This window comes from Carcharodon carcharias, chromosome 20, assembly GCF_017639515.1.
Source record: "Carcharodon carcharias isolate sCarCar2 chromosome 20, sCarCar2.pri, whole genome shotgun sequence".
Classification (NCBI taxonomy): domain Eukaryota; kingdom Metazoa; phylum Chordata; class Chondrichthyes; order Lamniformes; family Lamnidae; genus Carcharodon; species Carcharodon carcharias.
Genome location: NC_054486.1, coordinates 71,858,928 through 71,885,307, shown reverse-complemented (window position 1 = coordinate 71,885,307; position 26,380 = coordinate 71,858,928). Strand labels below are relative to the sequence as shown.

The 26,380-nt window shown below is 44.2% G+C and overlaps 1 protein-coding gene across 1 annotated transcript in view; it reads left to right on the top strand.

The window, feature by feature from the left end:
• Window positions 1-26,380, top strand: part of LOC121292343 (60 kDa lysophospholipase-like) — a 119,224-nt gene that overhangs the window by 51,326 nt on the left and 41,518 nt on the right. Inside the window, 2 exon segments of the mRNA XM_041214195.1 lie at window positions 22,316-22,428; window positions 25,390-25,575. Of these exon segments, the coding sequence (XP_041070129.1) occupies window positions 22,316-22,428; window positions 25,390-25,575 (299 nt within the window).

Genomic DNA, 26,380 nt, shown 5'->3' with positions numbered 1-26,380 from the left:
CTGTTCTCTGCAGCAAAGAGCATGAGTCCAGACAGCTGTGTTGCTGGCCCGGTGCCAGGGTTCGGGACATTTGCTCGGGGCTTGAGAGGAGCTTGCAGTGGAATGGGGAGGACCCAGTCATTATGGTCCATGTTGGTATCAACAACATAGGCTGGACAAAGAAGGAGATTCTGTATAGTTTGTTTGAGGAGTTTGACACCAAATTAAGAAGCAGAACCTTAAAGGTCATAATCTTTGGATCAATACCTGAGCCACATGCAAATTGGCATAGGACAAATCAGATTAGGGAGATGAATATGTAGCTCAAAGCCTGATGTGGGAGAAGTAGGTTTCGGTTTGTGGGGCACTGGCACCAATACTGGGGAAAGTGGGATGTGTACAGTTGGGACAGTCTACACCTGAACCATGCTGGGACCGGTGTTCTTGTGAGCCGCATAACTAGGGAAGTAGAAAGGGTTTTAAATTAAGTAGTGGGGGAAAAGGTACAAATTTGGAAAGATGTGGTAAATCAAAGAGTAGAGACAAGGCAAAAGAGAAAGGAAAATGAAAATCAAATAGTGACAGGAAGGGATAGAGAGTACAAATCTAACAGTAAATCAACAGATGAGACTAGAGGCTATGAAAAGGTTAAAAGGATAAAACTAAAAGATCTGTATCTGAATGCACGAAGTATTTGAAACAAAACAGATTAACTGAGAGCGCACATAGAAATAAATAAGTATGATTTTGCAGCCATTTCAGAGACATGGCTGCAGGAGGACATGGACTGGGAGCTGAATATTAAAGACCATACGACATTTAGGAAGCACAGGAAGCGAGGAAAAGTTGGAGGGGTGGCTATATTAGTTAATGATGGGATGTGGGGGATGACCTAAGTTCAGGAAACCAGGATGCGGAAACAGTTTGGGTAGAGATGAAGACTGATAAAGGCAAGAAGTCACTTGTGGGAGTCGTGTACAGGCTCCTTAATAGTAATCACATGGTAGAATGGAGCATTAGGAAGAAATAAACGGAGTTCGTCAGAAAGGCATGGTGATAATCATAGCAGATTTAATCTACATATGGACTGAGAAAGTCAGATGGGCAAAGGTAGCCTAGATGAAGAGTTCATAGAATGTTTCAGGGATAGTTTCTGAAACAGTATGTTCAGAGGCCAACCAGAAAGCAGGCTGTATAAGACCTGGTATCATGTAACGAGATGGGATTAATTAATGATCTCGTAGCGAAGGTGCCCCTAGGTAGCAGCAACCATAATACGATTGAATTTCACATTCAGTTTGAGGGAGAGAGGAGTGGGTTCGAGATTCTGTTTTAAAACTTAAATGAGAGCAATTATGATGGCATGAAAGCAGAGCTGGCTAAAGTGAATTGGCAAATTAGATTAAGGGGTGGGTCAATAGAGATGCAGTGGCAGACATTTAAGGGCATTTTTCAGAATACACAGAATAGACACATTCCAACGAGTAAGAAAAAGTCCAAGGGACGGACACAACATCCATGGTTAACTAGAAAGGTTAAATCTAGTATCAAACTTATAGGAAAAAAATGTAATTGTGCAAATATAGGTGGAAGGCCAGAAGATTGTACAGAATATAAGGAACAGCAAAGGATGGTTAAAAGATTAGTAAAGAGGGAAAAATTAGAGTCTTAAAAGTGGCTAATGAGATAGTTGATGCATTGGTTTTAATTTTCCGAAACTCTCGAGATTCGGGGAAGATCCCATTAGATTGGAAGATAGCAAATGTAACTCCTTTATTCAAAAAAGGGGGGGAGGGGGGAGACAGAAAGCAGGAAACTACAGGCCAATTAGCTTAACATCATAGGCATAGTTAGAAGCTATTATTAAAGAATCTATTGCAGGGCACTTGAATAAACTCAAGGTCATCAGGCACAGTCAACATGGTTTTGTAAAAGGGAAATCATGTTTAACCAACTTATTGAAGTTTTTTGAAGAAGTAACATGTGCTGTGGTTAAAGGGGAACTGGTGGATATACTGTACTTAGATTTCCAGAAGGCATTTGATAAAGTGCCACATCAAAGGTTATTGCGGAAAATAAAAGCTCATGGTATAGGGGGTAACATATTGACATGGATTGAAGATTGGCTGGCTAACTGAAAGCAGAGAGTAGTCTTTCTCAGGTTGACAAGATGCAACGAGTGGTGTGCCACAGGGATCAATGCTGGGATCTCAACTGTTTACAGTTTATATAAATGACTTAGATGGAGGAATGGATGGGATGGTTGCCAACTTTCCTGATGACACAAAGATAGATAAGAAAGTAAGTTGTGAAGAGAGCATAAGGAGTCTACAAAAAATGTAGATAGGTTAAATGAGTGGGCAAAGATCTGGCAAATGGAGTATAATGTTGGAAAATATGAAATTAGGAAGACTAAAAGATGCAAATTATCTAAATGGTAAGAGGTTACAGAGTTCTGAGATGCAGAGGGATCTGGGTGTCTTAGTGCAGGAATCACAAAAGGCTAATACGCAGGTACAGCAAGTAATTAGGAAAGCTAATAGAATGTTATCATATATTGTGAGGGGAATTGAATACAAAGTAGAGAGGTTATGCTTCAGTTATACAGAACACTAGAGAGACCACATCTGGAATATTGTGTACCATACTGGTTGCCTTATTTAAGGAAGGATGTAAATGCATCGGAATCAGTTCAGAGAAGGTTTACCAGACTAATACCTGGAATGGGCAGGTTGTTTTATGAGGAAAGGTTGGACAGGCTAGGCTTGTATCCGCTGGTGTTTAAAAGAGTAAGAGGTGACTTGATTGAAATACATAAGATCCTGAAGGGACTTGACAGGGTGGATATGGAGAGGATGTTTCCTTTTGTGGGAAAATCTAGAACTAGGGGTCACTCTTTAAAAATAAGTGGTCACCAATTTAAAATGAAGATGAGGCAAATATTTTCCACTCAGGGGTTCATGAGTCTTTGGAACTCTCCTCCTGATAAGGTGGTGGGAGCAGAGCCTTTTAATATTTTTAAGGCAGAGGTGGATAGGTTATTGGGGATAGGCAGGATGCAGATTTGAGATTACTATCAGATCAGCCATGATCTTATTGAATGGTGGAGCAAGCTTGAGAGGTTGAATGACCTACTCCTGCTCCTTGCTCATGTGTTCGTATTTGCTGGGCTCCCCCATCATTGAGGCTGTGGATATTTGTGGAGCCTCCTCCTCGAGTGAGTTGTTTAATTGTCCACCACCATCCATAGCTGGATGTGGCAGGACTGCAGAGCTTAGATCTGATCCGTTGGTTGTGGAATCACTTAGCCCTGTGTATTGCTTGCTGCTGTTTGACATGCAAATAATCCTGTGTGGTAGCTTCACCAGGTTGACACCACAATTTTAGATGTGCCTGGTGCTGCTCCTGGCATGCCCTCCTGTACTCTTCATTGAACCAGGGTTGATCCCCCAGCTTGATGGTAATGGTAGACTGTGGGATATGCCGGGCAATTAGGTTACAGATTATGGTTGAGTACAGTTCTGCTGCTGCTGAAGGCCCACCGTGCCTTATGGTTGCCCAGCCTTGAGTCGCTAGATATCTTTGAAATCTATCCCATTTAGCACGGTGGTAGTGCCACACAACACAATGCAGGGCACGCTCAATGTGAAGGCAGGACTTCGTATCCACAAGGAGTGATCACCGCACAGTCGTACCGATACAGTCATGGACAGATATACCTGCGGCAGGTAGGTTGGTGGGGTGAGGTCAAGTAGGTTTTCCCATCTTATTGGTTCCTTCCCCACCTGTCGCAGACCCAGGCTAGCAGCTATGTCCTTTAGGACCCGGCCAGCTCAGTCTGTGGTGGTGCAAACAAACCACTCTTTGTGATGGACGTTGAAGCCCCCCCCCCACCAATCCAGAGTACATTCTGTGCCCTTGCCACCCTCAGTGCTTCCTCCAAGTGGTGTTCAACATGGAAACATGGAGGAGCAATGATTCCTTAGTTGAGAAGGGGTGCATGGTACGTGGTAATCAGCAGGAGGCTTCCTTGCCCATGTTTAACCTGATGCCATGAGATTTCATGGGGTCGGAATTGATGTTGAAGATTCCCAGGGCAACTGTTTCCCAACTGCATACCACTGTGCCGCTACCGTTGCTGGATCTATCCTGCCAGTGGGACAGAACATACCCAGGGATGGTGATGGTGGTGTCTGGGTTATTGTCTAAGGTATGATTCCAAGACCTGAGTTTTTCCCTCGTCGGGTGTGCGTGATCGGTGGGCCCGGGAGCAGACGGCAAACAGGCCCCCGACCTTGATCGGCCTTCAACCACGATTTCACGCTGGCTGACAATTAACAGCCAGCCAGTGTGAAATGCGCGCTGAAAAGCCTTGTGCCGCTGGGGTGGAGGTGGGAAGAGAGCAGGAGACGATGTCACCGCAGGCGTGGGTGAGCACTTCGAGGGAGCTCCCTGAAGGCAGACAGCTACCACAGGGAGCTGCAGACCTTAAGACCTTAATAAAGCATTAAAAAAAACTGCAAAAATATGTCCATGCATCACAATCAAACACCTGAAAGTATCCCTCATAAAAATGCTGTCCCCAGATATTTATTTATTTTTTTTCTTAATGATGATTTCATCCCGCCCTTGGATGAGGTTTCATCAAAAATGTAAAGGCCGCCTGACCAATTCGCCCATCCACCAACCATGAGATTGATCGGGCCATGAAAAACCACAGACAATTGCGCTGTTAATGAGATTAATTGCCTGCTTAATTGTCGGCATGCGCATTTCAGGATACTGCGCTCACCTGCTGAACGAAATATCATGCGAGAGCGTGATGATGTCAGGACGCTCGCCCGCTTCATCTCGTATGATTTTATGCCTAATCAGGTCAGGTGTATGCCCACTCGCAGAATGTAAAATTCTGCTGTCAGGCTGTTGCTTGACCAATCTTAACAATCGCTCAACCACTGTCCCTCCATTACTAGCTTTCGTATTATTTTCCCCAATTTGTTTTTTTAACCTGGTCAATTCACATACACCATCTTTAAACTGTCTTTGGTATGCTATAAGCCAGACAGCGCTCAGGTGGCTGGTTGTACCTTGCATCCATTATTCTGCTTCAGAGCCCAGGCTTTCTCCAATTATGTTCATCCAAATCCAATCCTAATTTAAAGGTTAATTTTCCTGCCATATACTTAGTTATTAGGTTGTCTATGGTTTTCCTCTTTAAATTTGAGTGTGTCATTTTATTCTTCTTTATGCTGGCCCACAAATCAACACCAGTTCAATAAATCTTTTTTTTAAACATCCACTCAAGCTCATGGTTCATTTTAACCCATAAATTACAAAAGATTGATGACTTACTCAAAAATTTGTTACGCTTAATGCTGTCATTTATTTTAAAAATATTACAGAAAATGATTACAGATTTAGGTTGAGAAAGAATAAGAGAAAGTAAATTAATGAAAAACAAAACTGCTATGTTACTCTATGCTCAGCAAATGAATGATTTAACAGTATCAGTCATCAGAATGCTCAAATCAGAATGTTAGTCATACAATCACCTGAAATGGTCAGCTCCTGATGATTACAGATTCTTCTTCTAATACTTGGTTGGTTTTCTCCTACTGGCGGGTTGCTCGCGACTGCAGGAAAAGATCGCCGAAGTGTTCAACCTCCTATACCCCTTCTCAGGGGATCGACCTGGGTTACTTTATTGACAGGCCATACTATCCTATGAATTTTCTCTTAAGATCACAGTACCCAATTATGACCTGAGATCGTTGTTTAAACAATATCGTTTGAACCCCTGAAAAAGTTGTCCATCTTTCTTTCTGTGGTAATTATGGATTTATTTAGTGTGTAATATCCTTTAAGAAGAATGCTGTTAAGGAAGATTACATGATTGTTAGTACCCAATAGGAGAATAGCACGGGCTACCTCTGTGGTTAGTAGTTAGTAGTGAGTAGTGTAGAGATAGAGTTTGAAGTGAAAGCACATATTTAGTTGCTGCTGAGTACATTTGTAAATAAACTAAAAGTTTCCACCTAATATGTGTCTGCTGGTCAACTCTAACAACAGTACCAAATTGGCCACCTCTCACAACAAACTGGCGAGGATGATCCACAGGATCCAATACTTCCTCTCTCTTCAGTAATTTTCCATCCATGAAATCCCTTGAAGTCAGCCTTCCAGAACTGTAGCAGAACACTAGCCCCACTTTATCTCATTTAGGTAGTTTCTAAGATTGATCCAAGTACCAATGTCTCTTCTCCCACACTATCTGTTCTTTTCCCCAATAGCTTTTGTTTAATTTTACTGCCTTATAACGGCACATAAAGTTTAATTTCAAATGACTGAAAAACAAATATTTCTTCCATCACCATAGTGGTCTTCAACATGGAGGAGTATTGGTTCATCAGCGGAAGGTGGGGAGTTGGGGGGAGGGATTGGTGCAGTAAGTAGTAACCAGCAGGAGGTTTCCTTGCCCATGTTTGATCTGATATCATGAGACTTCATGGCGTCCCTAGTCGATGTTGGGGACTCCCAGGGAATCTCCATCCCGACTGTATACCACTGTGCCGCCACCTCTGTTGGGACAGACCCAGGATTGGTGATAGTGGCGTCAGGGACATTATCTGTAAGATAAAATTCCATGAGTATGACTGTCAGACTGTTGCTTGACTAGTTTTAACAATCGGTCTCCCAATTTTGGCACATGCCCCCAGATGTAATAAAGATAAAATCAGTGCAGTAGTGAGAAAGGATATTGGCTCAGAAAATCCAGATGTCGAATCATTCTGAGTGGAGCTAAGAAGCAACAAAGTGAAAACCATTAGTGGGAGTTGTCTATAGGCCTTCAAACAGTAGTGGCAAAGTAGGGGACAGCATTAAAGAGGAAATTAGAGGTGCATGTAAAAAGGGAACTACAGTAATCATGAGTGATTTAATCTACATATAGATTTGGAGAAACCAAATTAGCAATAATATTGGAGTGTGTATGAGATGGTTTTTTAGACCAGTACATCGAGCAGCCAATGAGGGAACAGGTTATCCTAGATTTGGTATTGTGCGACGAGAAGGGGTCAATTAATAATCTTGTTGTGCAGGCTTCTTTAGGGAAGAGTGACCATAACATGATAGAATTCTTCATTAGGGTGGAAAGTGAAATAGTCCATTCCGAAACTAGGATCCAAAATCTAAACAAAGGAAACTATGAAGGTATGTTGGGTGAATTGGCTACAATAGATTGTGGAACTTCATTAAAAGGCATGATGGTGGATAGGCAATGTCTAATATTTAAGGAATGAATGCATGCATTGCAACAGTTATACATTCCTTTCTGGCGCAATAACACAACAGGAAAAACAGCCCAACCATGGCTAAGAAAAGAAATTAATGACAGTATTAGATCCAAAGAGGAGTCATATAAAATTGCTAGAAAAAGTAGCAAGCCCTAGGATTGGGAGCAGTTTAGAATTCAGCAAAGGAGGACCAAGAGGTTGATTAAGAGAGGAAAAAGAAAATATGAGAGTAAACTTGCAGGAACATATAAGCTAACTGTAAAAACTTCTATAAGTATGTAAAAAGAAAAAGATTAGTGAAGGCAAATGTAGGTCCCTTACAGTCCAAAATGGGAGAATTTATAATAGAGAACAAGGAAATGACAGAGCAATTCAACAACTACTTTAGTTCAGTCTTCACGGAAGAAGACAGAAATAACTTCCCAGAAATAGCAGGGAACCAAAGGTCTAGTACAGGAGGAATATTTTGTAGATTCTGGAACTGTCCTGGCAGATTGGAGGGTGGCAAATGTAATCCTACTATTTGAAAAAGGAGGGAGGGAATTACAGACTGGGTAGCCTAACATCAGTGGTAAGAAACTGCTAGAGTCTATTATAAAGGATGTGATAGCTGGACACTTAGAAAATAGCAACAGGATTAGACAAAGTCAACATGGATGATTATGAAAGGGAACTCATATTTGACAAAAATACTGGAGTTTTCTGAGGATGTAACTAGTAGAATAGATAAGGGAGAACCAGTGGATGTGGTGTATATGGATTTTCAGAAAGCTTTCGATGAAGTCCCACGTAAGAGGTTAGTGTGCAAAATTAAAGCACATGAGATTGGGGGTAATATATTGGCATGTATTGAGGATTGGTTAACAGACAGGAAATAAGGAATAGAAATAAATGGGTCTTTTTCGGAGTGCCAGGCGGTAACTACTGGGGTACCACAGGGATCAGTGCTTGGACCCCAGCTATTTACAATATATATCAATGATTTGGATGAGGGAACCAAATGTAATATTTCTAAGTTTGCTGATGATACGAAACGTGGTGGGAATGTGAGTGGTGAGGAGAATGTAAAGAGGCTTCAAGGCAATTTAGATTAGTTGAGTGAGTGGGCAAATACATGGCAGATGCAGTATACCATGGATCAGTGTGAAATTATCCACTTTGGTAGGAAAAACAATGGCAGAGTATTACTTAAATGGTGATAGATTGGGAAATGTTGACGTACAAAGTGACCTGGGTGTCCTTGTACACCAGTCGCTGAAAACAAATATGAAGATGCAGCAAGTATTTAGGAAGGCAAATGGTATGTTGGCCTTTATTGCAAGAAGTTTTGAGGACAGGAGCAAGATTGTCTTACTGTAGCTGTACAGGGCCTTGGTGAGAGCACGCCTGGAGTATTGTGTGCAGTTTTGGTCTCTTTACCTAAGAACAGATATACTCCCACAGAGGGAGTGCAATGAAGGTTCACCACACTGATTCCTCGGATAGCAGGATTGCCATATGAGGAAAGATTGGGTCGACTAGGCCTGTATTCACTGGAGTTTAGAAGAATGAGAGGGGATCTCATTGAAACATATAAAATTCTGACAGGGCCGGACAGACTGGATGCAGGGATGATGTTTCTTCTGACTGGGGGGTCTAGAACAAGGGGTCATAATCTCAGGATGTGGGGTAGGCCATTTAGGACTGAGATGATGAGAAATTTCTTCACTCAGAGAATGGTGAACCTGTGGAATTCTCGACCATAGAGGGCTGTGGAGGCCAAGTCACTGAGCATATTTAAGAAGGAAAGAGATAGATTTCTAGACTCTACAGGCATCAAGGGGTATGGGGCAAGAGCATTGAGATAGAGGATCACATTGAATGGCAGAGCAGAATGGCTTAATGACCTACTCCTGCTCCTATTTTCTATGATGTTAGTAAGGAGGACTTTGCAGAGTCGATAGTTTGAAGTTGCCATTGTCACTTCCAATGCCTAGGTCCAGTTTCATTCCTTTTGACACAACTGAGTGTCTTGCTGGGTTATTTCAGAGGTTATTTAAGAGTCATTCCTGTGGATCTGGAACCATATGTAGGCCAGTCCAGGTAACGACAGCATATTTGTGAACCAGATGGGTTTTTGCAACAATGGTTTCATGGTCATATTTAGATTTCTAATTCCGTATTTTTATTGGATTCAAATTTCATCATTTGCCGTGGTGGGATTCGAATCCAGGTCCCCCAGATTCCCAGGGCATTACCCTGGGTCTCTGGATTATTAGTCCAGTGACAATACCACTATGCCACTTTCTCATCTTGTTGTTGGATAAAGTTGTTATGGAATGTTCTTTTTTGGCCACTTTTATTTCAGGATTTTGGCCAACAGGAAGCTGTGATGGTCCATAGCCGATGGGCTGACAGATGGGAAATTGTGTGAGACCTGTGATATGGGGATGACATCTCGGGGAAACTGGAGTCTGTGTATCCACTCACAGACAGCCCATCTGGAGTGAAGGAGACCCAGGCGCCTCCTCCCTTCCTCTATCCCTCAGGTGTCTTTGGAAGGCCTGGAGGAAAGTTTGTGCCCTCATGTTAACAAAGCTATGGAGTTGGAGTTGGAGACACACTCCTACATGGTTCAGGCAGTGGAATGTTGCTTCCACACAGTGATGGTTTGCTCTGTGGCGTTCCTTGTTGCTGGTTGGTCTGTCCTCTCTTAGCTGGGTGGTGAAGAGGAGTCATGAGGCAGGAGCCTCTGGGTCTTCCCTGATGAACCAAAGATGGCACGGCTGTCTGACTGATGCAGGATGAATCCTTCAAGACTGTTGCTGGATAGTGAGCATTCATAGAGAGGAGTTTCTGAACATCAATAGAGTGGTAGACCTTCAGTTGTGGAACATTTATCAATAATGTGAGGCCTGCAGAGCATGTGTGCAGTTAATTGGACACTATACCATTGGGAATCCTGCCAACATGGAAAATCCACATGCTCTGTCCTGCTTCTCTCTGGTCAGTGAGAAGACAATGAAGTCCTCTTTCCTTCTATATAGGGCCTGTGTCACCTTTCTGATTCAGTGGTGAATGGGGAGCTGAGAAATGTTGCTAATGTCACCTGTTCCCACCTGGAAGGATCTACTAGTGTAGAAATTTAGGGCAATGTTACCTTCACAGCCACTGGCTGCACCCTCCTTGCCCTGCTGTAAGGCTGCAGATCAGGTTGCAAATCATGACACAGTTCAGTTGCCACCTCCTGAGTGAAACATGGGCGCTCAGGCACTGCTTCTGGCTGAGGTGGAGGCTGAAGGAGAAGTGCTCCTGAAAAACTTTTGGTGGCTTTCTGTGAAATTCTGGGAAAGAGGAGCATGGATTTGGGAGGCAGGAGCAGGTTCAAGGACTTTGGAAAGGAGAGGGAGGTTAGAAATGGGATAGTAATCTGCAGGAATCAGGGTCAAAAAGGTTGGTTTTTTGGAGAGAAGAATGATGATGGCAGATTTGAAGGAGAGGTGGATAGAACCTGAGGAGAAAGAACTGTTAACAATATCAGCTAACTTGGAAACCAAGAATGAAAATTGGGTGGTTAGCAGTTTACTAGGAATAGGAATAGGAATATTTTAGCTGGTCAGTATGAAAACAAAAGTACTTCTGGAACTTAGCTTTGATTCATTTTCCTTAACACCAATCCAGATTCCCCCACTTCTATGGAATGCATTACTGCTACTTACTGCTTGTATGTACTTATTCCATAGTGTATTTGTTGATAAGGTTAATTGTGAGATTCATGAAGATCCTGAAAAGACTGCAGATTGTACATTATTTGATCCTTCAGATCAGATGTGGCCAGTTGTTTTCCACAAGATCAATTTTCAGCAGATCGGGTTTGCCATTTTAAAGTTTTTTTAACCTCTTCCCCTCCTCCCCACTTTTCCTGCCCTTGTGGGTAAAGTCCCCCTCAAAGTATCTGTCACTTTGTGGAAATGAGAGTAGAAGAATTCTGAAGGATTTTTGAACAGCCTGGGAAACTCTTATAAATAAGATATGAGTGCCAGTTGTAGAAAAGGAAATAAGGAACCTGAAAGTCTTTGTTCACTTTGTCCTCTAAATAGCTTGCTGGGCTCATAAATTCTACACATTTGTGCTGACAGGCAAATTCCGCTGATCTGGCTTAAGAGTTTGCATCAGATAGGGTATCTACGTTTCATTTTAGCATTGTTTACAGCTGTTGAGATGCATAAAAAATCATAAATTAAAAACAATGTGATGAACAACTGTTTAAATAACACACAGGGTTCTTAAACAAGCATGTTGATCAAGAAGCTGAAAATATTGGTCAGCATAATTTCAACCACAAAATTTAACTCAAAGTAAAGAAAGAGCTAGAAATTGGTCCCCGCCTCATTTTGCCTACAAGGGTCAAGATTCATGACTTTTCCACGGTTATTGCTGTGGAGGTAGGCAGCACACAAATTTGGTGCTGCTTCTTCATTTACCTGAGTGTAATATAAATCTATGGTGGGGGCTGGGGGCACATACTGTTGACTGCTTGAGCACAGGGGACAAAGCACCATCTGTTGTTAGCACTTGTAGCAACCAAGCTGCTTTTCTTGAAGGCAGTTTATCCCTCTTAAAGAGAAGCTGAACAAAATCACTGTTGAATGGCATTGCTGTGTAGTATAAAGGGTTAACAGATGGGAAATGCTGATGTATGATGTAGATGATGATGTACTACTGACATCAATCAGTTGTGTATTAGACACTCTCTCTCTCTCTCTCTCTCTCTCTCTCGAGAGAGACTGGGACTCTCTCTAACATGTTTAGATGTAGTACTAATAAGCAAGTGTTAAGCAGATACAAGAGTATGTCTACAGCCTATCCAATGCCTAGAGTCCAAGATAGAAGAACACACCTCAGAACATGGTGGCAGCAGTGGAGACATGAAACACATCAATGCTATTGAAGGAATCACAGGGTGAAGAAACCTTTGAAAGCAGCTCGTAAAAAATTAGTGGAAGAAGGAGGAACACTGGAGAGAGGTATCAATGTGGATACCTGATGAGCAGTCCCCTGTCCTTGACCCACCCATCTGACTGCCTCAAGATCCTGCAGAGAGGCCAGCAGTGGGAGTCATAGAAATGTCATTTTCCCTGATACCGAGCAGCATCAGGTCTTCACGTAAAAGAGCAAAAGCTTCAAGTTGATTCTTTTGTTTATGCAGTAGGTCCAGTAGCAGATGGCATCTCCTAAGGCAGGGTGTGCAGGAGTCCTCTGTGGACTTTGAGTCTATTCTTAAAGCCTTTGACACTTATTTTAGCTCTAAACAAAACTCAATAATCAAATGAGCACGTTATAACCAGCAGTTGCAACGACCTGGCGAATCGATTGAATTATTTCTAACCAACCTATATTGCCTAGCTAGTTTTTGTGTTTCCGGGGTGCTGAAGAATGAGCATAGCTGTGGGTGTCCAGGATGAAAAACTCTGACTTCCTGCAGACCAAATGTGATCTTGCTTTGGATCAAGCTGTCCAGTATGTGAGGCAACTCGAGTTAAAGCATTTACTTGGGCTATAATTCAGCATAACTCTGAGGCTTCACATGACTGCATAGATTGGGTAGACCCACAGGTAGTGGCCTGACCCTAAAAAAGCCTGCTAAACCAGGCAAACTGTAAGGAAACTCCATGCCAGCAGCCATTTTGAGATGCTTGCGTTGTGGCACGAAAACCCAGCATAGACACCAAGACTGCCCAACAGGGGGCATGGAAAGTTTCTAGTGTGGCAAAATTACCCATTTCAAACGTTCCTGCAAATTCAGCAATTTTAATCGAAGTTGAAAAACAGAAAGTATTTATGACTTGGAAGTTCGCCTCCAAGTCACTCACCATCCTGACTTAGAAATATATCGCTGTTCCTTCACTGTTGCTGGGTCAAAAGCTTGGAACTCCCTTCCTAACAGCACTGTGGGTATACCTACACCACATGGACTGCAGCGATACAAGAAGGCAGCTCACCACCAACTTTTCAAGGGAAACTAGGGATTGGCAATAAATGCTGGCCCACATCCCATGAATGGATTAAAAAAAAATTCCATCCAAGCAATTGAAAGTCAAGAAAAAGACGAAGGGCTGAATTTTCCCAGAATTGCACTAAGTGGAGTAGCGGATAGGTAAAATGGAGTCCTACCTGCCAATGAAAATGGCGGGTTTTCACGCTGTATCTTCCCAAGCCCACCTCATTATTTATGCATTCTTGGGAAATACGCTGTTTCCATGGCAGGTGGGCTCTCATTCACCTGCTCGCCATCACCCCGCTGTTGCATCACCCTGACCACCATCTTTAAAACGCAGCCACCAACAAAGCACTCATTGCCACCAGCTCACCACCGCTGTCCAGGAGACATGGCCAGTAAAGGAAAAAAGACTGCAGCCACCCAGCTTTGACGACGGGTCCCTTGAGCGACTGCTGGATGCTGTGCAGGCCCACCAGGATGTGCCCTACCCCCGCTCTGGCCGCAGGATGGGCAGCAAAGTCATCAACCCGGCTTGGGAGGCGGTGGCAGCAGTGGTCAGCGCGAACATCCTGCAAAGGAGGACATCCATCCAGTGCCGCATAAGGATGAATGATCTCCTCCGTTCCTTCAGGGTAAGTCACTCTTTTCATCACTCCCAACTCACACACTCACAAACCTATCACACATCCACAGGGCCCATCTCACTGCCAGTGTAAGGGACATCACTATTCACTCTTTCACACACACCATCATTGTCCTCATCCTGTCCATGGGACCACTCACCATCCACACAGGCCAGGCATACTTATCAAATGGACTAGCAGGCATCTTGATACACTCTTCCCATCTCTATCCCTGCAAGACAAACTGGCTCACAATAGGAGGGAAAGGTTGCAGACAGGTGGAGGGATGCTGGAATTCAAATCACAGAATTTGAAAACAGAGCCATCCAGCTGCTCGACAATGACTGGGACCGGTCCTGTGCTAACGGTGAGGTTGGTGCTACTCTACCAAGTGAGGATCCAGCAATGCAACATCCATCAGACAACCATGCCATGAGTGATGTGTCCTCATTCACTGGCCACTGTCATGCAATAATTATCTCCCTTTGTTTTTGGGGAGAGTAGCCGACGGAGTCCATTACCCAGGGCCTCCAAGCAAGCTCCGAAGAAACCTCTGAAGAGGAATCTGAAGGCACCCTCCCTGAAGTCCCATCACAGCGCTCACTCACACCCTCCAGCACAGAGACACACACCTCGGTAGGACTTGGCTTTAGAGTGGCTTTGGGATCACAACCTGGTGAGCACATTGTACTTTCTAATCCACAGTAGGCGGAGGCAGGGACTTCCCAGGTCCCCGGCACTCTGATGACTGCTGGCAGCCAGAACGTTGCTGAGTCCGAGTTAGATGACAAGCCTCTGGACTCAGTCATGTCACAGTTGCTGGAGCTGCAAAGGCAAGCTAGGGAACAACAGGAAGGGATGTCTGCTGCACTCCTCAGATTGCAAGGCACGATGGAGGAGTCCGTCCGTCTTCAGGCTGAGGTGATAGCGTTGGCATTGCAATGCACCACGGTTAACACTGGCAGGGCGGAGGCTGCCATGGAGACTTTGGTCCAGGACATCACTCCTGCACTGCTGCGTGGGCTTAACTCCATTGCTGTTGGCCTCCAACAGTGTGTACACGAGAGGGGTACTGGACAGCTCGACCTAACTCCAGTTACCCCTTCCACTCACAGAATCAGCCAGCGGCCCTCGGGGACCCATAGGGTGCCCACTCCAGGGCCATCCACCCAGGTGACTCTGGGAGTGACCAGACCACCTCTTTCTGTGACCTCCGCAGATCCAGCTTCACAGACCAAGGAGAGTGCCACTGCCACATAGCAGGACCCCGAAAGCAGTCCGGGGCCCTCCAAGTCTCAGCCCTCCAGAGGAAGCCCGCTAAAGTCACCACAGATAGGGCGTCACAGTCAGCAGGCTGCCTGCACCTCTGCTGTGGATGTCCGGGGAGCACCAAGACATAGCTGCAGGGTTAGGAAAGTTAAGGAGAATTAGTTGCACAGCCTGGGCATGGGTGTTAATCACTTGTACATAATCTTCACTATTGTCAATAAGCTCCCAAGAATGTCTCCCTGCCTATGGCTCCTTGTTCTGATGAGCAGTGTTCTTGTCACTTAGATGTGAAACCTTTCTGCACAAGATAAAAGGCAGGTGTCTCAGTCCAGGGCCTCTTCCCTGTGCTCTGTGAGGCATTCTGACCACAGTGATGGTCCAGCCTCACATTCCCTGGAAACATTACTGATGCCTGCACCTCAGCGGTGCTTGTCATTACTGCCAGAATGTAGTGAGCAGGTGCCACAGAGGTCCCTCATACTCTCTGTGTTCTCTCAGCACCTTTAAGGTGGGGCTGGCCCCCATCACATCAGCATTTGCGACCAGTGATGCTGTGCACCAGCTCCTGAAGGGCTGAGGTGCTGAAGACGGACACAGCATCAGATGCATCTAAAGTTTCTTGGCTATGTCTCAGAGATGGCCCTGATCATGGAGTGCAAGCGAGCTGCCCTCGGCCAGACATTCTCAGAGGTCATGTGAAGATCTATAGAGTGCCCTCACTGCATGTTGTCACCATCATCCTGCAATCGAGCCACTGTTAGGGCCTTCACTGCATCTCCATGATAGGACATTCTCACAGAGGGTGTTGGCACAACAATAAGCCAGACTGGAGTCAAATGTTCACAGCTGTGATGTGAGGATCTATGAGGACACCTCACTGCATGTTGTCATTGTCCTTCACAAATCTGTCAGCTATGAGGCCTCCCGAGTGCGCCTGCCTCGTTTAACCAGTGCAAGAGCCTCAACACCGTCATCGTCACCACTGAGGACCCCTTGACCCTCATCTGTCGGTGTCCTCCTCATCGGAGGAGACACACAGCTCCTCCATCTCCTCCTCAGCCAGTTCCTCTCCCCATTGCAGCGCCAGGTCGTAAAGGGCGCAGCAGATGATGACAATGCATGACACCCACTGCGGACTGTATTGTACAGCACCACCAGACCGGTCCAGGCATCGGAACCGCATCTTCAGCCTCCTGATGGTTTGCTCCACCAAGTTGCTAGTTGCTACATGAGCCTCATTATAGTGTCAATCTACTGCAGTCTGAGGCTGCCTCACGGGTATCATCAACCATGGCCTCTGTGGGTGGCCCTTGTCCCCAAGGAGCCAATCCTGCAGCCTCTGTGGACCCTGGAAGACTCCAGAGATCCGCAAGCAACTCAGGATGTAGGCGTCATGCACATTCCCTGGAAACCGTGCACATACCTGCAGGGTGCGTTTCTGGTAGTTGCATACCAGCTGCACGTTCAGTGAGTGGAAGCCCTTGCGGTTGATGAGGTCCACTGAGTGTAGCGATGGAGACCTGAGCACCACATGAGTGCAGTCAATTGCACCCTGCACCTGTGGGAATCCCAAGATCAGGGCGAATCCAAAGGCCCTTGCATCCTGGCTGTCCCGGTCCCAAGCGAAATGCACAAAATTGTGTCATAGAGAAGATGGCATCTGTGACCTCATGGATGCATTTGTGGGTGGCAGATTGTGAAATCCCACAGAGGTCACATGTGGAGCCCTGAAAGGAGCCACTGGCATAGAAATTGAGTGCCACGGTCACTTTCTCAGCCATTGGCAGTGGATGCCTCCAGGTCCCCTTGGCGCCAAGTCCTGCAGTAAGTGGCAGATGTGAGCCACCAGGTCCCTAGACATGCGCAGTCTTCAGTGACACTGTTTCTCAGTCATCCACAGAAATAGTAGGTGGTGTCTATAGACCCTGGGTGTTGCTAGGCCCCCACCAGCCACGACTTGCTGTCGCTCCTGGATAGCATGTGCGGAAGCCCCTGCTGCCCCTTCTTCATGAGGTTGCTGCTCCTGCCTCTGCACCTGCCAGGTGCCTCAGTTGCTTTATCCTCTGTCTTCTACAGTTTCTGTAGGTCATCAGGCATACAGCTAGGTTACTAGGATCCATGATCCTGACATGGTCCTCCTGCAGCATGAAAGAGAGAAAGACATGGTTATCATGGCTGTTCTTAGCACCTTTCCTGGCCCTTTGTGACTGGCCCTTAATGCTTCCTGGAGAATGCTGGTCACCTCTTGGATGGCCAGAGATGAGTGCGCTGCATGGCTGCCCTGTCAACCTGCGACATGGGAGACACTGGTCCAAACCCAGGATACTAAGATTGCAAGGGACTGTGAGTGCCTCCAGCAGTGACTGCTACATGGCCAGTGTTGCCGAGGAGATAGTACCATCTGTGCAGTTCAACTGCTGCACAATCCAATAAAGTGGTGGCAGACTTGAAGTCTGTGTTGGGGGGTGTGGGCCGAGGTTGCGGGGAAGTGGTAAGGTATGGAGCACTGGGTGGCCCTTGGTGCCTCTGCATTGCTTGCATGGGAGGGCAGGCTCAGAGCTTGACCCCCATCATATCACTGTGGCTGTGCCTGAGCCTGATCTGTCTCAGCTGCGGAGGCCTAGTCAGTTTATACGGGTATCTCTAATGTATGGCCACTTCCTTCACTTACCCTGCCCCGCCACCTGTGCGCGGTATGCAGCGCCAGGGCAGCACTTAACCACCCCGACCTCAGTAGTCGCCTCTGAGGCTGGCCAGCACTTGACCCCAGACACCACCACCCCTCAGCAGTCGCCTCTGATGCTGGCCAGCATTTGCCCCCAGACACTCGCCCACCCCTCAGCAGTCGCCTCTGAGGCTGGCCAGCATTTGCCCCCAGACACTTGCCCACCCCTCAGCAGTCGCCTCTGAGGCTGGCCAGCATTTGCCCCCAGACACTCGCCCACCCCTCAGCAGTCGCCTCCAAGGCTGGCCAGCATTTGCCCCTAGACAGCCCCCACCCCTCAGCAGTCTCCTGCGGGGCCAGGCATCAGTTTCCCCACCTCCAGTGCCCCTGAAGCCTGTAAACAACAGGTAAGCCTGCTGCTGCTCAGTCACCTCAGTTCCTCAAAAGTGAAGGCTGCCAAGTGCACGTCGCCTGTGTACTGTTGTGAAACATGTCAGCGTGCTTTCCTGCCGATGTGGGTGAACGATATGCGGGGTTCCAAGAGCCTGGCGGGATCGCCTTTTAATTATATGCTCATATGATCATACGATTAGCTCCCCGCCGACTGATGGCGGGGAATGTGATCCACTGTTGGTGGGTTGAGCAGAAGATCGCGACCTGCCTTCACACTGTCCTGAAGTGGGCCCTGCCATATTTTCCGCGCATGCCACCTATCATGCCCATCGTCAGTGGGTTCAGAAAATTCCGCCCGAAATTTCAGAGTTCTTTGAGAACATTGATAGTCTTAATCCAGAATATTGGTCAGTTGCAGTCCAAGTTCAAGGCTTTGATACTACTTTTAAATTGATACTCGAGCTGCTATTCACATATTAACTGATGAACTCGACTGGCTTCACCAATTACCCTTCATCCATCAGACATCAAGTTGCAAGGTCCAGGTGGCAGAGACCTTCCAATCCAAGGCAGAATTATTGCTCCTGTCAGCTACAGGGGGCACCAGCCTCAATGGAAGAGATGGGTGCTGCTGAATTAGGTTGGTGACTACAAGGGCTCCTCAACATGCAGATGATCTTATCGGTCTGCACATCATATTAAATAACTGGGATATAGATCAGTAGATTAAGTCAGTTGAAGGTAAAACCCTTCTGCTGGATTGGTCTTGGTCATGATTGTGGCCTTTCATAAATACAGCTCCTCTTTTCATCATGGAGCCTCCAATTCCAATGGCCCCTCAGTTACCACAGGGAGGCCGTTTCCAAGGTGGTGATGGTAGCTGCCACAAATGATGGGGGCTGCATTGCTGGTGGCAAAATGGCAGTGCGCAAAATCGTTCCTAATTGGGGCCTTAACAGCCATAATTGGCTGCCTGCCTCCGGGAGGGCTTCTGCCCCAGGGGTGGCATCCAATCCTCTTCCCAGCCCAGCCTGGGAAAGTACCTCAATGGTGCGAAATGCATCAGGGAGCCATCCCAAGTGCCATCCCCCTATTTTGCTGGCACCCCCCTCCCAGCTGACAATGGAACCCATCACCATGGTATTAAACTCCTGACAGCCAGTTGGCGAAGTAGGAGACCAGAAGCCAATCTTTACTTAGTTTTAGATTTATTCACAGAGTGAAACATTATAAGTGCATAGATCCTAACTCTACTCCTCCACCAGTGACAATAAGTGTCTTTTCATATGGGGTCAGGTAATCACCCAATCAGTGCCTTCCATCTGTATATACTTAACTTTAATTTAACCTTAATTTATACAATTAACAGATTTCCTTCTTTTTCTTCAAATAAAACTTAATAATTAATACAAGCAATATTTCAAAACACATCAAAGAAGAAAAACATTACATTGCAAGATGCCCCTCTTCTAAGATGCCCCAATAATTTATTTGTACAAGCACTTCTTTTGTGAAAGAATTATATAATTAATGACTCGCACCAACCATTTGATCTTGGAGATTTCCATTCTCTCCAACATTTGTTTCACACTGGCAAGGCTTGTTTTTTTCACTTACACTTTTCGTAGAGTACAAGGATTCTATGTAAGAGCCAATGTGCAAACTATTTTCAGTATACACTTTGTATAGAATTTCCCCTAAAATATTTGACAAACCCATATCCACTGCTTCATCAAGAGCCAGTGTTTCTGCAACCAAACTACTTTTAACAACCTTTTGTATTTTCTTAGCTTCCCAAGCTAAGTACATTTTCCAATTTCTCCCACCAAAATTATGATTAAATTAACTGCACTCGAATACCTATGAGGAAGATGAGCATGACAGGTGTCACTAAAAGTGACTAATTTCATGTTCTTTGGGTCAATAAAAATGGAAACTGAAGTATGCATTTCTCCATTTTTTTTTAGTTAACTTTTTTATTTGCCCTTTGAACATCCTCAACTTTAGGGTGTTTCATTGTAGTACTTAGTTCCAATACATCAATACTGGCATCTGGTTTTATCTGAGTGTATAACCAATTCACCTGACCAATCAAGCTTCGTAACTGTACTGCTATCTTTCTGTGATGACCTTGTACAATTAACTGAGATAGGAATAACACTTTCTAAATAGGATTGCTGATTCAAAGTTACTCTAGATATATTCTGCTTAATATCTAAAACAATATGTTTAAAAGCCCCGAAACCTGACTTACAATCTTAAATTCCAATTTAATCTTATTAATAAAACATTTCTCAAATTATACAGGCCCACCCCATCATGAAGATTCCTGAAAGTTCCCTTTTTGATAGCAATGAAACATTGCGGGATCTGCTTTTAGCTGAATACAGCTTACTTTCAGCAATAAAGATCTCACTGAAAAATACCCACACCCAAAGCATCATTCAATAGATAAATGCATTTATTTAGTTCCCATTGTTTAGCTTCTGCTTAGGCACTTTCAGAAACACTTCTGTCTGAAATTTATCACCATGCAGAAAGGTGGATTTTAGGTTGATCTATGCTCCATGAAATGTGGCCAAAAGAGCTAAAAAGACTTTCAGGATTACTTTTCCTACTATGTGAGAGTCCACTCTAACTTCTGTATCATCCAGTCACTCTTCAAAACCCCTAGCAATTGGCCCTGCTTTTGCCTTATACGTTGCACCTGCAAGGACCATTCCCTTATAAATCTGTGCAACAAGGCTGTTTGTCCCCTTTTTTGTACTTCAGAATAAACTCCAAATTCCTTCCAACTATCTAATTGTTTTAACTTTTGCCTTATTAGTTTATCGTCTGGTTGATCGGCAGCCACCAGAACTTCACAGTCTTGGGAACTTCTGGTTTGAGACTGTTCTGTAGCCCTCATTTCATTGTGTAATCAATTCGTACGATGGTCTTTACTTGCAATTAATTGTCTTTCAGAACAATTACTACTTCCCACTTTTTCCATACCATTCTGCTAGTTCATGGACCTCAGTTCTTGGTCATCATCTTGAACATTTAACCAATATTTAAACTTGCCATTTGCTTTATGTGCACGTTCAACAATAGTGTCATCCCTCACATTCACAGGACCCTTCGGGAAAATATGGCACCCGAGTACCCATTTCAAGCAATTGACCTTTGGATGTGATAGCCCTGTCCTGTGCATCATGATCACTGAGCTTACCATTCAGCCCCTGATCTATCATCCTCTGTTCATCAGGATGTCATCACAAAACACATAAGTATGTGAGGTATTGGAAGCCTCATTACCTTCCATCAGTTGCTCACATTCTGAGAGTTTGTAATCAATCCTTATCAACAGTGAGGAATGAACCTTAATAGTTTGATTACCATGTTGGATAACCACAACCTGACCATCACATCATATTACCTTACTGGGGCATTTCTACTCCCTATGACCCTCTCTTCTATAACATAACAAATCTGCAGAATTAATGTCTACATCGCATGGTCCTATGCCTTAGAGCTCTCCAAATTTCCTACCATATCTCAACCTTGATGGTGACCCCACCCTTCTCCATGAGTGTAAAGCATTCAAAAGTGCAGAAAAAAATGGAACATATTCCATTTCACATATCAACCATCCTTCTTAGATCTCTAAATGAGATGACTTACTTTTTGCTGTGAATCCATGTTCACCTGGAATTGTACTGAAACTGTGCAAACTTATATCACATAGTATCTTTGGACCTCGTAGTAGACTTTTATCTCATTAGTTTGGGCTGAACTAAAAGCGAAGTCCCAGTGAACCAGATCAAAGAACAACCCTGTTTAATGCAGTTAAAGTTTTTGCAATTGCTTCAGTTTTGTTAAACTGCAGGTGCAGCAAAGGGGCCAGCTCATTTGGCTAGATGGCCAGCATGTGGTTTAGAATAATGCCAACAGCATGAGTTTGATTCCTATTCTGGCCAAGGTAGGCTGGGGACCTACTTCCTTGATCTGCCCCTGAGAGTGGAACCATCACTGAAACAGCTGAGGATGAAGCATTAACAGATAATGAGCCAAGGACCTGTTTTGGACAGAACAAAGACGAGGCATAGTGAAATTATGTTTGTTTTCTTTATAGTCAACTGGGACACAATTTGGAGACCAAAGACAACTAAGAGGTTTAAGGTACACACCAAAATGAATCAGAATGTGGGATTGTTAAGATTATTCCCAGGAATCACTGCTGTCACGGTAATTTTCCTTTTTCAAGCTAATTTACTAAAGATTTTCTAATGATCAAAATGAAATTGAGACTGTACATCAGAATTAAAAAAGGAGATATGTGATATATTAGTGTTTCCTAAAATGTTGGGACAATTACAAAATGCTCGGCATTGGTAATACCAGTATGAGATATGAAATCTGATATAAAAGTGACAGAAAATTATTTGAAAGTAATCGAAATCTCTCTGCGTTGAAATGACAAAGAAATGTGTATCCATGTGGGATGAGAAGGGTCAAGATGAACAAAATCTGCTGTTCCACATCAGTTTGAAAATAAGTCAATTTTATTACTGGACTGTCTTAGAAATATTTAAACTAATTATGTTGTTTGCTATATTAATTTTGATTACACAAAATGAAATTAGAAATGTACATTGCATAAACTTATTCATTGTACTTAGCAATCAGCTGGTGTTTTTGTCACAATGTTCTGGAACAAGCTTATTCCAGAACCCTGGTTTTGTCTTCTTACAGTTAAACCCTTGTAAAAATATTTCCGAAAGACACACATCTTTTTGTATTGTTATGAATGGATTTTGTCTTTGAGTTCCTTGCCACAGCAAAACTGCAGAATGCAGGACAAGGGCAGCAGATAGATGGGAACACCACCACCTGAGAGTTCCCCCCCAAGTTACTCACCATCCTGACTTGGAAATCTATTGCCATTCCTTCACTGGCACTGGGTCAAAATCCTGGAACTCCCTTCCTAACAGTACCTACACCACATGGATTGCAGCAGTTCAAGAAGATGGCTCACCACCAACTTCTCAAGGGCAACTACCGATGGGCAATAAATGTTGGCCCAGCCATTGAAGCCCACATCCCATAAATGAATTAAAAAAAACAAACAATATTTTTTCTCATTATTTAAGGTGCTTCCTTATTTGCTTGGAGTAGGAATTAGCAAGACCATCTCCTACACCTAATAGCAGGTTACTTAACCCCACTGGCAGTGGCCTGGGGAGAGGACACAAGTAGAAAAAATTACCAGAAATAGAATTAAAATAAATTAAAAATCACAATTTAAGCCCAGTTGATATGTGGAAAACCGATAAGCAGCAAAGAAAGACTTGAGGCCTAAAATTCTGGCCTCAATGGGAATGGGAGGGAACATAATGAGAAAATAATTGAGGAAAGAAGCCAGGTATTTGGGCCTGTACCCGGATCTGCCATTTTTCCATCCTTTTATAAATCAACCAAATTTCAATCAGATTTGGGCTGGAGGAGGCAGGTGCCTTTTCCACTTGTCCCTCCATAAGTCTGCTCAGAGCTTTTAGGGGTAACAATGATCATCCCTTAGGAGAAGGAATCTAACCATCCAGCTAGTGTGTCCATTAGGCTTCAAGTATTACGGGAGAAAAGATAACTGGGTCTAGAATGGTGTAATGGCCAATATTATTCCCCTGCAGGAATAAAATCTTTTATCACTTTTTACTTTTTGAGCCGCCTCTAGTTCCTTACAGTGTGCTATGATGGGGCAGGTGGCTCCACTTCCACCCACTCCAATTATGTTAATGGACCTGTGCCTGGGATCTGGAATGAGATCAATGCAATGGCCTACAGTTCTACTCCACCCCATTTATGACACTGAAGCAGGGACCTAAAATTTCCAAGTCTTTAAGCCCATGGTTGTCATCCAATTTCCAGTTACACAAGAGAAATTGAAAATAATTGGATGACTATGGGTTTCTCCAAATAATACTGCAGTTATTAATGATGTAAGTTTTACTAGTTTTCATAAAAATTGAACCATGTGTAGTATAATTGAAGTCACCAAGGCATTGCCAGTTTTACTGCATTTGGCATCTATTCCCTATCTTGATCAATGTGACCTACATGATAGTGTAGTTTTTCAGCGATATTCCATCTTGAGGATCATATTGAGCATGGCATTGTGGGAATCGTAGAAATAACTTCTGAAGTGTAACCCACTAGCATGAGTGTGGCACATATACAGCATAAACTATTGACTGAACCTAACCTGTTGTCTTCCTCTTTTTTTGTGGATTTAAAAATCTAATTATGCTGTCAAAGGATTCATTTTGTGGTTAAAAGCTAATTTATTCAAGTTTTAAAAACTGTTTTGCTGCTATTGAATTCACTATTGCTCTAAGGCATAAGAAAGACAGCTGTCATATGAAGTTGTCCTTCCCCCTCACTGGCAACTATCTGAGGCTAAACCAGACTCTTGACAACCTTGGTGTCATAACTGACCTTGAGATGAACTGTTTGTGCAATTCCTAAGACCACCTAGTTCTATCTTCGTAACATGTCCGACTCCACACCGTCTCATTTCATCTGATGATGAAGCCCTCTTCCATGACTTTGTTATCTCTAGGCTTGACTACTCCAATGCTCTCCTAGCCAGCCTCTCATATTCTACCCTCAGTAAAATTGAGGGTATCCAAAACCTGGCTGCCCATGTCCTTACTGGCACCAAGTCCCATTTTCTTGCTGACCTACATAGACTCCTTCTGGTTCAGCAACACCTCGATTTTAAAATCCTCCTTCACATTTTCAAATTTCTCCATTGTTTTGCCCTTCACATTTTCAAATTTCTCCATTGTTTTGCCCCTCCCTATCTCTGTAATCTCCTTCAGCTACACAACTCCCTGAGGTATCTGCGCTCATCTAATTCTGGCTTCTTGAGCATTTAATTGCTCCATCGTTGATGGCCTCAACTGGTGGAATTCCCTCCTAAATCTCTCCACCTACCTCATTTTCCTCCTTTAAGAAGCTCCGTATAACCTACCTCTGACTATATTTTTGGCCATTTGCTCTAATATTGCGTAACGTACCTTGGTGCCTAATTTTGCTTTATTGCATTCCTGTGAAGTGCCTTGGGACATTTTATTACGTTAAAGACACTTTATAAATGCAGTTGTTGTTGTTGTGTACTTTGCCTTCATGGCTGCAATATATTTTCAGGTACGAGCATTTCTGCAAGCACCTATGGAAGGAATTGTGTTGGAGACATATGGAATGGGGAATGCTCCAGATAATCGTCCTGATTTATTGAAGGAATTTGCGGAAGCTGTTGAACATGGAGTGTTGATAATAAACTGCACTCAGTGTTTGAAAGGCTCAGTTAATCAATCATATGCAACAGGGAAGGTGAGTCAATGATCCTCTGATGGCTAGGATTTCCCATTGGATTTCCAATTGTTGCACTCTCCAGCTCAGGATTTTCCATCTATTCACATTGATGGGCAGAACATCATTGGCCAGGGAGCAAGCAGTGGATAATCTTCCCAATCAATCAATTACTTGTTCCCCCACAAAATTGATTGAATTAGAAAATGGTTTTAATTTATTAGCTCAAGGACGGGTAATTCTGCAACCTGATTCTTTAAATAACTGAATGCTATGACCTGGGATTTTCTTTGGGCCACTGCGTCAGAGGAAGTGAAGCTGGTGGTTGTAGGGGGTGGGGAGGGTGGACAATTCTATCTTCCTTTTATATGCTATTCCTGATTTTCAATCCTGGGGTTATCATCATACTGGAGGTAGCACCCCTGTGATGCTTGTCTGAGAATAGAAAGAGGCAGTTACAGCACTTGACAGGGGTGGGAGTGCTTGCTGCTGTGAGAAAAATGTGGCCAGTATGTTGCCGGCCAGTAATTTTAAAACTAAATTGCAGAGAAACCTCCCTCTTGGTGAGGCATGTGAGTGGTTTATGTAAACAGTAGGGATGATCTTAACTATAGGTGGAGAATGGGCAATGGCTGTGTCAGAGAATATCCAATCCCCATTTGTACTTGTTGGCCTGAGACCCAAGCCATGTTGAGGCTCAGGCCTCATTGGCACACCACTGATGGGCTGCTGTCACCACATGACTGTTCTGCTGCATTTCACAGGGTTCTGAGAAGGCAGGTATTCGGTATGCTCTATGTGCAGTGAGGGGCAGTCCAGTCAGGCA